This window comes from Dioscorea cayenensis, chromosome 19 (assembly GCF_009730915.1).
Source record: "Dioscorea cayenensis subsp. rotundata cultivar TDr96_F1 chromosome 19, TDr96_F1_v2_PseudoChromosome.rev07_lg8_w22 25.fasta, whole genome shotgun sequence".
In the NCBI taxonomy this organism is placed as follows: domain Eukaryota; kingdom Viridiplantae; phylum Streptophyta; class Magnoliopsida; order Dioscoreales; family Dioscoreaceae; genus Dioscorea; species Dioscorea cayenensis.
The window spans coordinates 9,918,217-9,932,324 of record NC_052489.1 but is presented as its reverse complement, the minus strand read 5'-3'; the positions used below and the strand labels follow the sequence as shown (position 1 = coordinate 9,932,324).

General features: G+C 36.6%; 1 protein-coding gene across 1 annotated transcript; it reads right to left on the bottom strand.

Moving 5' to 3' along the window:
* Positions 1 to 11,357: 11,357 nt before the first annotated feature.
* Positions 11,358 to 12,371, bottom strand: LOC120284034. Its single transcript, XM_039290859.1, has 3 exons — positions 12,140 to 12,371; positions 11,596 to 12,029; positions 11,358 to 11,387 (listed from the first exon to the last, which is right to left on the bottom strand). Exons 1-3 carry the CDS (start codon positions 12,369 to 12,371, stop codon positions 11,358 to 11,360), a joined length of 696 nt encoding a protein of 231 aa, XP_039146793.1.
* Between the last annotated feature and the right edge of the window lie 1,737 nt (positions 12,372 to 14,108).

Below are 14,108 nucleotides of genomic sequence, written 5' to 3'. Positions count from 1 at the left end.
TGTTTCAAATTTAAATAAAAACTTAGATTACAAATGCTAATTACATATCGGTTGAATTTTATTTAAAATAGGGTATCAAAATATCAAGTTAGACTAATAATTACTCAGGGATTAATTAATGTATAATGATATTGTTAATTTAGAGCAATTTAATGAGACTAACCTCAATGTAAAATAAAAAAATAACATTGATACAGAATAAAAAAAAAGGGGTGAGAATCTGCACTTCGTGACGATTGTCATGTAAATGGTCGTGAAATGCATACATTTTGCAGCGGTTATAACAAAATTGCAACGACATTCATGTATTTGGCGACGGTTTTCTTCTAACTGCCACAAATTGCTACATTTCGTGGCGGTTTTATGGATTACCACCACTAAATGCATGAATTTTTGTGGCATTTCTTTAAACCGCCACTATAACTACCGTGAATATTGTATTTGGAGTCAGTTTACATAAACCATCATGAAATGCTCGCCGCAAAATGTCTGTTTTTTGTAGTGCACCAAGGGGTCACAACTGCCAGTGTGATCAAAGTTAGGTTTTTTGGGCCATAAGTCGTGTCTTTTCATGGTCTGACTATGGGCGTTGTATGCATTGACCACCGGCACTATACAACGGCCATTTTAAAGGTCATTCTAGATCCTATAAAGTTTTCCTGTGGGTTTGCACATTGGCACGATCAGACCACGGGCGTGGTGATGTTTTGGAAGTTGTATTTTGGTCCCATCTGTCTTAAATCGCTTCCATATTTGCTTCTTCAGCCCTGAAATGCAATTAGATCCCATGGTGAACGAAAGAATATAATTTTGTAGTAGTTTGGTGTTGAATATATGAAATTTCATGCTATATGTAGTGCAAATGATATATAAAATATGCATGTTCAAGCACTTATCACATTGTAACTTTGTCAACACTTTCAAGGTTACATCCAAGATGTCTTTTTTTCAAAGTAAAAAATTTGAGAAACTTTATCCCATTTTGAATGTAAATATAGGGGTATTTATTATGTTGGTTTCTATTTTGCAAAAATCTTTCAAATACTAATGGTCCATTTGATACAAAATTTTGAGGTACAGCACAACACAACTTCTCTTATTCCTTGTTTGGTTTGTAAAAAGGTTGAGAATACGACACAAGAGGATATCAGAGTACAAAACAAGCAAATAAAATTTTTGTAACATCAAAACCTCAATAGAAAAATTTTATCGTGGTATAGCACAACTAAAAGATTAAATTACCCTAAATAAAGTATAAAAATTACAATCATGCATTCCACATCCCAAGACGCTCATCAAGTCCCCGATCTTACACATCCTTCTCTTCCTCTGCCAAAGCCCTTCCTCATCTTCATATCATCTTCATAGACCTTCTCCCACTCCCTCTCCCTTTCCCTCCTCTTTTCCTCTCTTCTATGGTTTTTGCCCTCTCGTCTCTCTAAAATTTGAAAGGCTCTTTGAAATTTTAGGGTTTCCAGGGACTCTAGAATTATCAGTTAACTATTCACACTGAAAAAGTACATGTTGTTGAGATTATTAGCTTTTTTAATTTATTTCATTCAATTACTCAATAAATAAGGGGGTTAATTATATTTATGATTAATTTAGAATTATATTGCTATATTTTATAATTTTCCTTATGCTATTTGTGTTTTCATTTCAATTTGAATAATATACAATTTTTTTAATGCAAAAGAGATGTATTTCATCTAAATTAATATTTGATTTCTATATAATAGGATCTTTGCAACCAAATAGTGGAAGGATGAGATTTCTTTTGATTTAGGTTGTGTGTCTCCCTTTTAATTGGATGTTTGACTCATAATCATCTCTATGGGATAAATAAAAGTGAGAAATATCTTGATCTATATCTTAAAATTAAAATTTTAAATCATAAAAATTAACATAAGTTTTTATATTTCCATCAAAAAAAATGAAAATTTAAATTGTATAAAAAATAAATATAAATCTCTTTATATCTATATCCATGAATCATGGATATAATTTTCATAGACATATCAAACATATTAGTATATTCATATAAAAACCATTAAAAAAATACCATACATGCATACACCGATTATCATGTATTAATAAGATTATTGATTATAAATTAAGTTATACGGATTATAACAAATTTTATTATTTAGCAGATTAACATATTAACTGAATTTATCATGTATTTTTTAGGAAGAAATTATTTTTGCATATATTTTGAAAATTTAAAAAATATATATAATTTTGATTTAATGAGTTTATTAACTATAAAAAAAAATTTAATTAGGTTAATATTGAAAATGAGAAACTTTGAAATTTACTTGTGAAGTTGTTTATTGTAAAACAAACATAGGATAGTACAAAGGATATCAGAAGTAATTTTACCATATTTTGTCTAGTACTCAAGAAATCAAATGAAGAACATCACAAAAAGTTTTGCGCTATCCATAAAATATCAAACATGATATAGTACAAGTAGTTGTGCTATACCACAACTACTCGTTATGTTCTGTACTACTTAAGCTGTACTTTGTTGCGTATCAAACACACCCTAATTGTTTTTTTTTTGTTTTTTTTTGTTTTTTTTGAAATACCCTAATTGTTTACATAGGCTTGTTCAAAGTTTTTGTTTTTGTTAAATTCTAATTTAATTATTTTTGGTATTTTATATAATATTTTTCTTTTTAATATCTTGCATAATAGATTGCATGTTGGCTTGTTCAAAGTAATAATCCCGGATGAGCGGGTATCGAATCCACAGGGAATAGGGAATAAAAACACTTAATCCACTTCTTAGCTATGTGAAAGATCAATAGTGATAAGTGTGACAATGATTCAATTCTCAAAAGTAAAAACAACGAGTAAGAAAGCACAAGTAAAGGAGGAGGTAAGGCAATCGATAAAGATGGGGTACTCGGATAATACTCCGCCTAGGACAATCGTTCAAGTGCAAGAACCCTCTATTATGCTTCCTAATCGATGCAATGGTAAGTCGTGGAAATCCTTAAATACATAGTCCCAAACCTAAGGTCAACTATGCCTAACTCTATACATATCCCAGAGGAGAGATTAGATAACCTCTCAACCTCGCAATCGAATAGAGTTGCAATGAGCTCTACGGACTCCAAGTGATAAATCTCTTCCTAATTATAGACCTAACCCTTTGGTCCAAGTGGAAGGTCCCTAACCACAATTAAGCCCTAGATACTAAGATCACCTCAACGCTTCACTCCGTTGCACGCGCAACTAAGCACCAGCGGAGGGTCATCCCTTAGACCATTCACTCTATTATGGCAGCAAAGAACTCGAGGAACGGAGGTAAAATCTATCACGTCGGAGGAGAAAGGGGACGCTCCTGTACCTCTCGACTCACCCTCTCAACCCTCTCCAACCTAGCTTTGTCTAACGCTCGTGGTGTGTCACTCACTCACAAGGTTACCAACAAGAACTCCCAACCCTAGTGTCACTCTAGGGGAAATGTTCATACAATCAATCATTCAAGGTTGGAACTCACAACAAACATCAATTAATTGAAAGCATAATAAAGAGATTCAATGAAACAAATATATCCTAGGGTTCACAAATACCCAAGTACCCACTAGGGGTTTAGCTCTCCATGGAGCTAAGTACAATCAAAGAAATAGAATATAAAAGCAATGAATCCATAGAGAAACCCTCACGATAGTCGTGTTGATGGTCTTGTGGAAAGTCCTCTACTCGTCGTCCAAGGATTCCCTCGTCCGGTATAGGATATGCCTCGACGGAAGCTCCCCTACCAACCTTCTTCCTTAGGAATGACGATGTCGGAGCCGTAGAACCTCTCCAAAACCTTAGCCAATATCTCTCAAAACCCTCACCGAAACCCTCTCTCTAGTTGTGGAAAGGATGGAGAAAAGAATGCTGAAATCGGGGCTGAATCGGCTTTAAATAGGGCTGGAATCGGGCGACCACACGGGCCTATGGATTTTACACACGCTCATGTGGAATTTCCACATGGGCGTGTATAATTTTGACACGCCCGTGTGGATTCTCTGAATTCCTGTTTTCTCGGCCGGCTGTGAACATTGCTGCTATAGTACTTTCGCTACAGTGTTTCACTACAGTACCTGGCCTAAAATACTTCCCAAGTCCATACTTTCATCGAGGTGAGGCAAATGGGCACACGTTCAAGTCGTGGATCGCTTTGCTTCTTTAATAACAGACAAGTTGGTGGAAATCTTGTTCTATGTGCATAAGTCGGAATGCTTGAGTGTGACTGCCCTTGTGCCCCTCCAAATAGTTGTGCTAACTCAAATACGAGGAGGTTGGCACACACTTTAGCATCTCACACCCGACCTATGTCTTCGCGTTTGAACCTTAGTAAGATTTCCTCCAAAATCGGTGCATTATGATCCACATTGGCTTCTTTCCTTCATACTCGGCCTCACAACCCTACCTGCATAAAAGTAACATAAAAACACACATATTAGTGTAAAAACCCGAGAAAAGTAATGCTCAACATAAGGAAAGAATGCTTCACATTCATATCACACAAGCACTTATTAGGCACAAGAGCCACCCAATTTACTTGATTACATTCTACAGAGATGCATTCGTGCTAAATTAGCAAAGGAATACTGTCATAGACTCTCTTTTTTCACTTTTTTGTATGTACACATTGTATCCCATGTCCCCTGGTATAAAACCTGCTACAATGCTTGACTTAAGGCTAAAGAAACAATGAAGGAACCAAAAGCTCTTAAAAGAGTATTGAATATATAATTTAACATTCTAATGCCAATATCATTATGATATATTGGTTGGAGTGTATAAGGTGGAAGTAATCATGAAAAAGCATGAAGGTGCACTAAAGATAAAACAGGACTTCATTCAAGCACAAAAAATAAATACCACTCACATCTATCATCCTTTTAAGCTAGGAAGTTCTTAACAAGGAAATCATAGCTATCATTGGTGATTCAAGCATGCAAAAGAATAAGGTACTAGGCAATTCAAGCATGTACATGTATAAGATACTCCATCCACTCATTAAAGTTGTACATTGTATTAATGTACATAAGTCAGCAGAATATGGTGAAAAGTATTCAATAAAAATAAAGAGACGGAGTAAAAAAACTTCCCGAATTAGTCGGTGAGAAATGCGCTAGATGGGTATGGACATGGGGCAAGTTGCAAAATGAGGGCAATAGAGTATGAAGCTCCATTGATGATATTCCTGAAAAATAGCAAGAAGCTTATCACAACTCAAGAAAAACAAATAATAGAGATAGCGTGAAAACAAGAACCAAAATAGACAAATAATGTTTAGTAGGGACTGAACCCTTACTAACTGAAGAATACAAGATAAAAAAGAAACAACCCAAAGTATGACACAAAACTATAAGAACATAACAACACAAGTTGGTAGATGCTCAAGCATACTATGAGCCTAAGAGTCTGGTGGAAGTGATGGTGCCATGCATGTGGTAGCGGTAAAGATAGTGCCAACAGATGATGATGAACCGTGAATAAAAACCAAAATCTCAGCCATGTTGCTCTCAATGCAGCATGGTGATGCAGCTAATTCCTTTTGCCCCCTCTCAAGAACATGTAACTATTGGTGTACCTCAGTATGAAACTCCTCAATGTCTCATGTGAGGGCCCAGGATCTTGTGCACTCATCCCACGATGCCATCCAAGGCGGTAAGTGTTCCCCTATCTCTCAACTATCCTAATGGAAGCTAGAGTCTGCATCCTAAGCTTGGCAATGGCACCCACAATTTTCATACCCTGGGTGAGCTCAATCAGTCCCATGCCTCTAATCAAGTGTGTGATGTAAGGTCTGGCAAAAATGGCCGAAGGCGAATAGATGTTTCTCAATGAGCAAGGCAATAGGCCATGAGGTAACCTATGTGTAGGGGGTAGCGCTCAAAAATACTATAAAGCATTAAGAGATCAGTGCGTGTGACTACTCCCGTTGAATCAAGTTGACCCCCGATTTCTCTAGCCAACAAGGCTTGGATGTAACGGTGAGTGGGGTTTGACATTTGAGATGCCTTCCTCCTCCTTGTGTCGACAATGGACATCCAATAAGAGTCATTTGAAACAAGAAACAGAGAGTCTTGTGGCAAGTACTTGAACTCTGGTGTCTGTGTGAATGCCTTTATATAAATTCCTAAAAACACACACAATTGGCCTTAAGATATCTTGCGTTTCTTTCCAAATGCCCGAAAGGAGATGGAACTTTCTTGGTGGGTGAAGGGACAATATTTGGCAACCTCAATCATGCTCAACACCTCCAAGGTAAGCTCTCGATAAGTGGGTTCTTCGATGGAAAAGACTCTAACCATCATGAGAGATATGCTCCAAGATGACACCGTCCAAACCTAAAGTTTTTAACATAACCCAATTAATTTTCCGAATGGTACCGAACCCTTTCCGGGGCAATAATGCAAATCTTGTCTTATGGTCTTCATTTTTTAATCATGGTTCACTAACGGGGGTGGAGTGTTCCTCCTTGATCGTTTTGAAACCTCATGCTTGGTCGACATCCCTACAAGACAAGTTAAACCAAAATGCCAAGAAAGTAATGCTCAATAAAATGAAAAATGTGGAAAATAGATATTGCTACAGTACTCCGGGAAAAAACTGCAAGAGTTTCTCTTGTGTAGGTAGCCAAAAAAATTTACAATGCTCTAGAATCATTCCCCAAGTTGCACAAGAAGAAAATAAACCACAAATCACCAAGTTTGCACCCCATTCAAGCAATAAAAACAAAGGGAATGGGTGAGGAGAAATATACATTTGGGCTAGGGTTGAAAGAGAAGATCAAGTGAGAAAACAACCAAAAGAGTGATAAAACTTCAAAATCATTTCACAAAATTGGTTGCTAGGAGGGGGAGAGTGTTTTAAAGCAAGAAGAATGAGAGAAAATGGTGGAGATATGGAGGAGAAACAAGGAATAAACAAGGAAGAAGAATGGTGAATAGTGGAAAAGAGAAGTGGCAAGCCACGTTAAAGAAGAACTGGGACATGCGGGCAAGCATGCGGCTGCATGCTAGGCCGCATGGCATCTCTAAATGGCCTATGACTGAGCATGCGGCTCTCTCTAAATTGCATACAGGCTCAGAAACGGTAAATAAATGGGCATTTTCTAGTTTTTTTGAACCTGTCTTCCTAGCAACCTTAAAAATGAGCAAAACAAAGCCATTTTCACAACCTAAACAATCAAGAATTTATCTTTGATGCACCAAGACAAGGAACAACTCAAAATTCACAACAAGCATGAGATAACATGAGCAAAAGAGTTAAGGAAAATGATGAAAAGAACTACAACAACTCAATCACATCCAATGAACAAATTACTAACCAAACATACAAAGAATATGAAAACAAGAGTGCAATGAATTTAAAATCTTGGGTTGCCTCCAAAGGAGTGCTTGTTTAACATCATGCTCCTCTTTAATTTTTCATTTGTTTTCCTCCACATTTTCTTCAAAGTATTCTTTTTCTTTCCATGAGATGATGAATCAATCTCCATTTGGTTCACTTGTTATATCGATGGAGAGGTAGCGTTTTCTTTCTCTACTTCCTTGACTTCTATCTCTTCCAAGTACTCATCCAAAGGGTTTATTGCCAGGACCTCATGCACACAATCAGAAATGATCAAATCAGTCTCATCAGTAAAATATAAAGTGTCATCATGATCTAGGGTATGTTTCATCACCTTTGGAAGAGTGAAGACCACTTGTTCTTCCCCTGCTCTCAGCGTCATCTTTCTCCGTTGACATCGATCAAAGCAACAGAAGTGTTGAGGATTGGGTGCCTGAGGATTAAAGGGACTTCGACATCATCATCCACATCAAGGATCACAAAGTCCACCAGGACAATGAGTTTGTCTACTTTCACAAGCACATCTTCAACCAATCCTCGGGGTTTTCTCACTGAACGATCTGCTAACTGTAGTGTCATCCTTGTGGGCCTTAGATCTTCTAACCCTAGCTTCAGGAACAAATTGTGAGGCATCACATTTATACTAACCCCTGAGTCTGCTAGAGCGTTCTCTTGCATTCCTTCCCCAATGACACAAGGAATGATAAACAGGATCAATCAGTTTCTTCGATTATTTCTTTTGAATCACTGCTGAGCAATTTCCAGAAAGAGTCACCATTTCCAAGTCTTCTAGTTTTCTCTTGTTGGTGAGGAGATATTTCATGAACTTGCATTCTTGGGCATTTGTGAAAAGCTTCGACAAGTATGTTTATGTGAAGTTGTTTGAAGATGTTGAGAAATTTCTTGAACTGAGCATATTTCTTGTCTTGCTTAAGCCTTGACAGATATGGCACTGAAGGCTTGTATTCAGGATTCCTTGAAGTTAGAGACTCGGGACATGTTTCATCTTATTTTGTCCCACTCTTTTCACTCACATTTTCAGTCAGGATAGGGTCTTCTGGAATAGCTACAATTTCATTTGTGGCACTTGAGCCCTCCTTAGGCCTTGCCTCTAATTGCTTCCTGCTCCTTAAAGTAATGGCTTTTAAGTGTTCCCTCTGATTATTTTCATTATTACTTGGTAAACTAAATGGGGGACGTTCATAGTTCACCTTAGGGCATGTTCATTTGGGCTGAACTCAATGGAAGTCAGGAAGTGGAGGAAGTGGAGGAAGTGGCACTTCCATGAAGTGGATGAAGTGCTGTCACTTCTGGTTATTCACGTGTTCATTTGGGCTAAAGTGACACTGATAAGTACTTATGTAATAGTAATATGAAGTATTCTTTTCTTATATTCAACATTGCTTTTCTCAGGTTTTATCGTTTATGCTTGTGTATTTGTGTTCTTTTGGGCATGTAGGGTTATGGAGACAAGTATGAAAGAAAGAAACCAAAAGTAGATCGTGGATGCAATTTGTTGATGAAATCTTAGAGTGAACAAACATGGAGACACAAGTTGTGCTCAAAGACATGTGAGTGTGTGCCAACCTCCGTTGTGCTCGAGTGAACATGCAAATTAGAGGGGCACTAAGGCAGTCACGCTCATGTGTTTTGACTTGTGCAACACTAGCAAGATCTTCATCAAATGTGATTTTATTGAAGACGCAACGTGATATACCGCATGGATGTGTGCCCATTCATGTGGCCTCGGTGAAAAGTGTGGATTCGGGAGCATTTTGGCGAAGTACTGTAACAATTTAATGTAGTAAAGAAATGTAGCAAATCACTATAGCAATTACTGTTCATAGCGCGTTGAAAATTTGATTCCTAGAGATTCACATGGGTATGTGGAAATTCCACACGCCCATGTGGATGCCTTATTCCAGCCCTATTTAAGCCGCGACTTGAGATTTTTTTCCAATCTTTTCCCCAACTTTGGAGGCGCTCATAGCTAGGGTTTGGAGAGGCTTTGGCAAGGTTTTTGGAGTGGTTCTAAGGCCTTCAACACCGCATTCCTTTGGAATATAGTTATTTGGGGAGCTTTTGTCAGCATCGATTTGGTGAGGTGTGCCTTAGGCTTGATGAGAAAACCTTTAGAGAAGAAGAGGCTACTCAATAAGACCATCAATACGGACTACAAGAGGGTTTTACTTATGGATTGCATGTTTTTACTTTCGATTTCATCATTGATTGTATCTTGCTCCATGGAGAGCTAAACCGCTAGTGGATGCTTGGACTTGTAAACCCTAGGATGTTTTTGTTTCATTGATCTTTCATTATGTTTTCTTTAATTGATGTTCTAATTGAGTTACAATCTTGAATGCTTGTTGAAGTGATTTTCCCTTACAGTGACACTAGGGTTGAGAATCCATTTTGGTAATCCTTGTGGATGAGTGACACGCCATGAGGATTAGACAAAGCTAGATTGGAGAGGATTGAGAGGTGAGTCGAGAGATAGAGGAACATCCCCTTTCCCTTTCAGTGTGATTTATCCTACTTCTATGTTCCAAGAGTTCTTTGCGGTCACAATAGAGTAAAGTGCTAATAAAGGAACTCCGCTGGGGCTTAGTTGCGCAAGCAATAAAGTGAAGAGTTGAAGTAATCCTTAGTGCTAGGGCTTAATCGTGACTAGGGGTCATTCATTTGGACCAAAGGGTTAGATCTATACTAGGGAATACGGTTTATCACTTGGAATCCCTAGAGCTTTAAGCAGCCTTACATAGTGTAAGGTGTTGAGATTGAGCGATTTCTTAGCCGAGGTATAGTGTAGGGTTAGTCACTGTTGACCTTAGGTTTGAGACCGTGTATTTTAGGATTTTCACGACTCATTAAGGATAAGTTAAGAGACATAATGGTTGATCTTGCACTTGAAACAATAGTTGTAGGGGGAGCAATCTCCAGGCTCCCCACTTTCTATCAACTGCCTCTCCTATCATTTTATTATGTCTCCTTCATGTTCTTTTTATTTCTATTTTATCAATATTGTTCACACTACTTTGAATAATCTTCACCATAGTTAATAGCAATTCTTTTGTTTCTAATCACTATTCCCTATGGATACGACTACCCACTCAAAAGGGTACTTTATTACTTCGATAACCTGTGCACTTGCGGTACACACTCGCAAGGGGTGTATCAGACACTTTCCTGAAGTGCCAGTTTTTCACTTCCTATGTTCATTTGTAAGAAAGTGGGAACACTTCAGGATTGACTTCCGTAACATGTTTCTTTCTATGAAAGTGAGGGAAGTGAGGGGAGTAAATCATAATGATAAATATTTGTAACAATCAACTAATATTTTAATTAATATAATTTTAAATACTTTATAATGATATGTAAAGTATAATGATAATAATAACTATAAAATAATATTGTTGTTATTATTTTGATCAATACTATTATATACATAATTCATGAAAATAGATATAACATAATTTTTTACAAATTTTAAAAAAATATGAGAATGAAATGAAGTTTTATTTTTGTGCTTTTAAAATGATCTCAAATTATGCATGGCTAAAAAAATTCATTCATTCAATAATCTCATACATAAAAATCCACAAGTGCAAATATAGAAACATCGACACAAGGTTCGCATCATAAAATCAATAGAAAACAAGGTTTTCATTATGAATTCATTCAACCAGTACAAGGTGTTCATTACAAGCACCAATACAATGTTTCAAGTTTCATGGGAAAATTTGATAGAGAAACACCATTCGAAGGTTTGCATTACAAGGTGTTAATTACAAGCACCAATACAATGTTTCAAGGTTTGCATCACAAAATCATCCAAGCAAACAAGAAACACCATCCAAGATTTGCATCACAAATATAAGAAACACCATACAATGTTCCAAGGTTTTCATGCCAAAGAACAGTTATAAGAAACACTTTACAAAATCATCCAAGGAAACAATAAACACCATTTATATGTTCCAAGTTTTGCATCACAAGAAACACCATCCAAGGTTTGCATCCTGCAAAACAAGCAACCATATTAAATCCAACTTGGCATTTAGTTTGTATTAAATAATGCATATGCAATCCTTATCTTTGATGCTAACATCAACGGCTAGAATTCTTTATAGATTTAATATATTCATCCAACCATATTTTTTGGAGAAATGGCTTCCTTAAGTAGAACAATTCATCTTGTGCTTTGTTAATCATTAATATGTCAAATACCATTCCCATGTCCTTATCGTCGTAACCTTCCATGTCCCATAGAGCATCTGATAGTTTTTCCTTCGATGCTTTCTTTCTTGCTCGGTTAATTGATGTTGCCAATTGACCCAATTTATCCCCAACAATCTCCATTCCAACATTTTCACACATGGTCCTTGTTGTGCGACTAGACTTAGTGGTTGTCTTACTTGCATTTGACCTTAATACTTCATGTCTTCGATTATTTGCCACAAAAGCTTTGCAGTCCATTGGCTCATTAGGTCCAGGAACATTATCAGGGATTGTATCATGGTCATCTTCATGGATTGTACCACCAAATTGGTCATAGATTGATTGTGCATAATCACCGGTGGCATGGTCATCTCTAGCAACCAAACGTAACTCCTCAAATAAAGGTATGGGCTTGTTCAAGTACTTTTTGGCTTTTGGATGTCCTTTGAAAAAAATAAATTAAATCAAAGTCATCAAACATATGTTATATGTATGAATTACAAAAAAAGATTTGAAATAAATTAAATTCATTCAAGTACCTCCACATATGTACGGTACGTCTCATCCTTGAGCACTAGCATTTTTTCCCAGTCATTCCACCCAACACCACTAAGATTCATTAATTTTTTGATGTCTTGGTATTTTTGCTTCAATTTATGCATGTGGTTCTCCACATTATCTGCGTCCATGCAAGCATTGGGGAATCTATTATTGACAACATTCCCGGCTTCAATAAATGCTTTACATTTGAATGACTTATCCACCTTCAAACCACTCTTTGCCATGTCCGCAAGCAATGGTATTAACACATTGTTCATTTCTTTTGTCTATCTTTTATTTGATATTCCTTTTCGCTTTTCACTTGGTGCCCCATCAACAATGTAACGTGAAGTTGACATCTTATGTAATACCAAGATAAAGATACAAAATAATAATATAAACATGAGTTATTTCATTTCAAAAAGTGATAGCATTAACAATTAGTAGGAGTATGAAAATGAAATAATCATATTTTTATTTATAAACAAAATTCAACATATTATATTATTAGAAGAAACAATGAAGTCAATGTACATATTTTCCGTAAATCAATCATTTAAGCATACATGCCATTGAAAGCACAATAAAAATGCGTAACACAAACAAATAAATGGAATTACATAGTTTTTCTTTTATAGCCATAATTTAAAACTACATCCATTTTAACACAAACCCTCAATGTCAAAACAAAACATACCCAAAAACACAAATACAATATTATTCTAAAGTGCGCCCTCTTCTAACATAGTCAAGCTACATGTCACCCACAATTTTCTCATGAAGTTCCCGCCATTGCACTTGTGTCTCTCTTCGTTCACCATATGTGATAGGTCTTTCATGTGTAGACACTTCCTTCACAATTGGAACATCTGCATGTAGCAATATGTCACTAGGGTGTACTTCTTTTATAAAATTGTATAATATACAACAAGCAAGAACAATATTAACTTGCATTGTAAAGGGTAGAATGATTTTGTTTCCAAGATCCTAAACCAATTCTTTAGAATCCCAAATGCTCTTTTGATTTGGGACCTAAGTTGGGAATGACGAAGATTAAATAACTCCTTCGCATTTTGCGGCTTACGACTCATGTTCTCTTTTAGATGATATCTAACTTTCCTATAAGGACTTATCAATCCATATGTTGTGTACCCAGCATTGACAAGATAGTATTTTCCAATAATAAAAAGCAGACAAAACTCTCAACATATTTCTTACAAGTTTGCATAATTAATAATAAAGTATATGACACACCCCTTGCGTGTGTGTACCACAAGTGCACGGGTTGTCAAAGTAATAAAGTATCATGGTGAGTGAGTAGTCGTATCCATAGGGAATAGTGCTTAGAAACACAAGTATTTCTATTTAACTATAGTGAAAATGATTGAGGAGTTATGTGAACAATATCAATGCAAGTGAAAATAAAGAACAGGAGAAAGAGATGTAATAGAAATAAGGAGAGACAATCTATAGAAAGATGGGGCACCCTGACATTGCTCACCCTAGGATTATTGTTTTAAGTGCAAGACGAATCATTATGTCTCCTAACTGATGTTTAATGAGTTGTGGAAATCCTAAAACACATGGTCTTAAACCTAAGATCAACTGTAACTAACCCTACACTATGCCTTAGTGGAAAGGAATACTCTCGACGCCTCACAATGTGTAAGGTTTCTTAAAGCTCTAGGAAATCCAAGTGATAAACCCTATTCCCTAATATAGATCTAACCCTTTGGTCCAGGCGAAAGATCCCTAGTCACCATTAAGCCCCAGCACTAACGATTACTTTAATACTTCACTTTGTTGCTCGTGCAACTAAGCCCCAGTGGAGTTTATCTCTTAGCACTTCACTCTATCGTGACCGTAAAGAACTCTTGGAACATGGAGGTAGGATAAAATACATCGGAAGGAAAAGGGGACGTTCTGCTACCTCTTGACTCACCCTCTCGCCCCTCTCCAACCTTCTTTGGCTAACCTTAATA

Excerpts from the sequence above, each read along its gene's own strand:
- LOC120284034 (XM_039290859.1), bottom strand. The coding sequence starts at position 12,371 with ATGGCAAAGAGTGGTTTGAAGGTGGATAAGTCATTCAAATGTAAAGCA. Across the intron at positions 12,030-12,139 it reads GCTCAAGGATGAGACGTACC|GACATCCAAAAGCCAAAAAG; the intron begins GTACATATGTGG and ends TTTTTTTCAAAG. Across the intron at positions 11,388-11,595 it reads ACGATAAGGACATGGGAATG|GATGCAAACCTTGGATGGTG; the intron begins GTATTTGACATA and ends CTTGTTTTGCAG.